The 1,122-nt window shown below is 53.0% G+C and overlaps 1 protein-coding gene across 2 annotated transcripts in view; it reads left to right on the forward strand.

The window, feature by feature from the left end:
• NRL (neural retina leucine zipper) overlaps window positions 1-119 on the forward strand; it is a 3,713-nt gene extending 3,594 nt beyond the window's left edge. For both annotated transcript variants that reach the window (XM_006913566.1, XM_025048030.1), the window contains one exon: window positions 1-119. This exon is cut by the window's left edge and continues 11 nt beyond it. In XM_006913566.1, coding sequence (XP_006913628.1) covers window positions 1-119 — 119 coding nt within the window.
• Window positions 120-1,122: the final 1,003 nt, after the last annotated feature.

The raw sequence follows: 1,122 nt of genomic DNA on the forward strand, positions 1-1,122 counted from the left end.
ACGCGCTGCGCGCCGAGGTGGCCCGCCTGGCCAGGGAGCGTGACCTCTACAAAGCTCGTTGTGACCGGCTGGCCTCCAGCGGCCCGGGGTCCGGGGACCACGCCCACTTTTTCCTTTGAGCCGCTTGTGGCCGCAGAGTGGTTGAATATGTGGGTGGGGGCCACAACCCAGGAAGAGGCTGTACCATTCGTTAGGTGGTTACTAGCGCCTTCTGGTACCAGAAACTCCTTTGCATAATCACACCAATATCCCCAAACTTCCTGGACCCTCAAGGCTGGCTCCGAGGTTAGATGCTGGTCATTTTCTGGTAGAGGGTTCCCCTCCCCTCACGCAGGCTGTGCACAGAAACCCTCCACTTTCTGCCCCAACCCACAAGATCAGGATACTGAAATCTGCAGGAGCCAGTGCCAGGCACTGTGCGTGCGTGCGTGTGTGTGTGTGGCGGGGCTTGGATGATGGCTGTCCATGACACAGTGAATGGGAGGTGAGGACTGATGCAGCTCCCCTTCAGTTTAGATTTTAATTCCAGGTTTTCAACCTGTAGTGCATCAGGTGGTAATTAGCAATAAGGCTGAATTTTCATTCCGAGGATTCTAACCTCCCCATTTAGGACTACTGCATTTTCAAGATTTCAATTCTCGCTAGAAAGACAGACTAGGAGCTCTATCCAAGAGGCTTTCTTCCTACCCAACCCAGTGGCCTCCAGAGCCTAGAGCAGCAAAGGCCAGTGGAGCTCTTGGGGTGGTTGATGTGGGCTGGTGTGAGAAAGGCCTGGGCTGGAGTCTTGAGACTTAGGTGCTAGTCCCAGCTCTGTCACAGGATACCTCTGTCACCTTGAGCAAATCACTTGCTCCCTGGGTCTCGGTTAACTCATTTAATCCTCATTAGGATTGGATGACTTCTGACACCTTTCCAGTTATGGCATTTCCTTAATGTGAGAGTCCAGTCATCTCCCCAAGACAATCCTCTGCTGCTCCCTCCAGACTGCCTTGACCTCCAGACCTTTATAGGGTTCCCCTGCTACCTCCAGCTTCTCCGAGGGCTGAGGTGAGACTTTCCCCAGAATGACAAATAGCTGACAGAATGCAGCTTTTGTGAATTAAACTTCAAGTCCAGGCAGAA

The sequence above is a fragment of the Pteropus alecto genome, unplaced genomic scaffold (genome assembly GCF_000325575.1).
Source record: "Pteropus alecto unplaced genomic scaffold, ASM32557v1 scaffold335, whole genome shotgun sequence".
In the NCBI taxonomy this organism is placed as follows: Eukaryota; Metazoa; Chordata; class Mammalia; order Chiroptera; family Pteropodidae; genus Pteropus; species Pteropus alecto.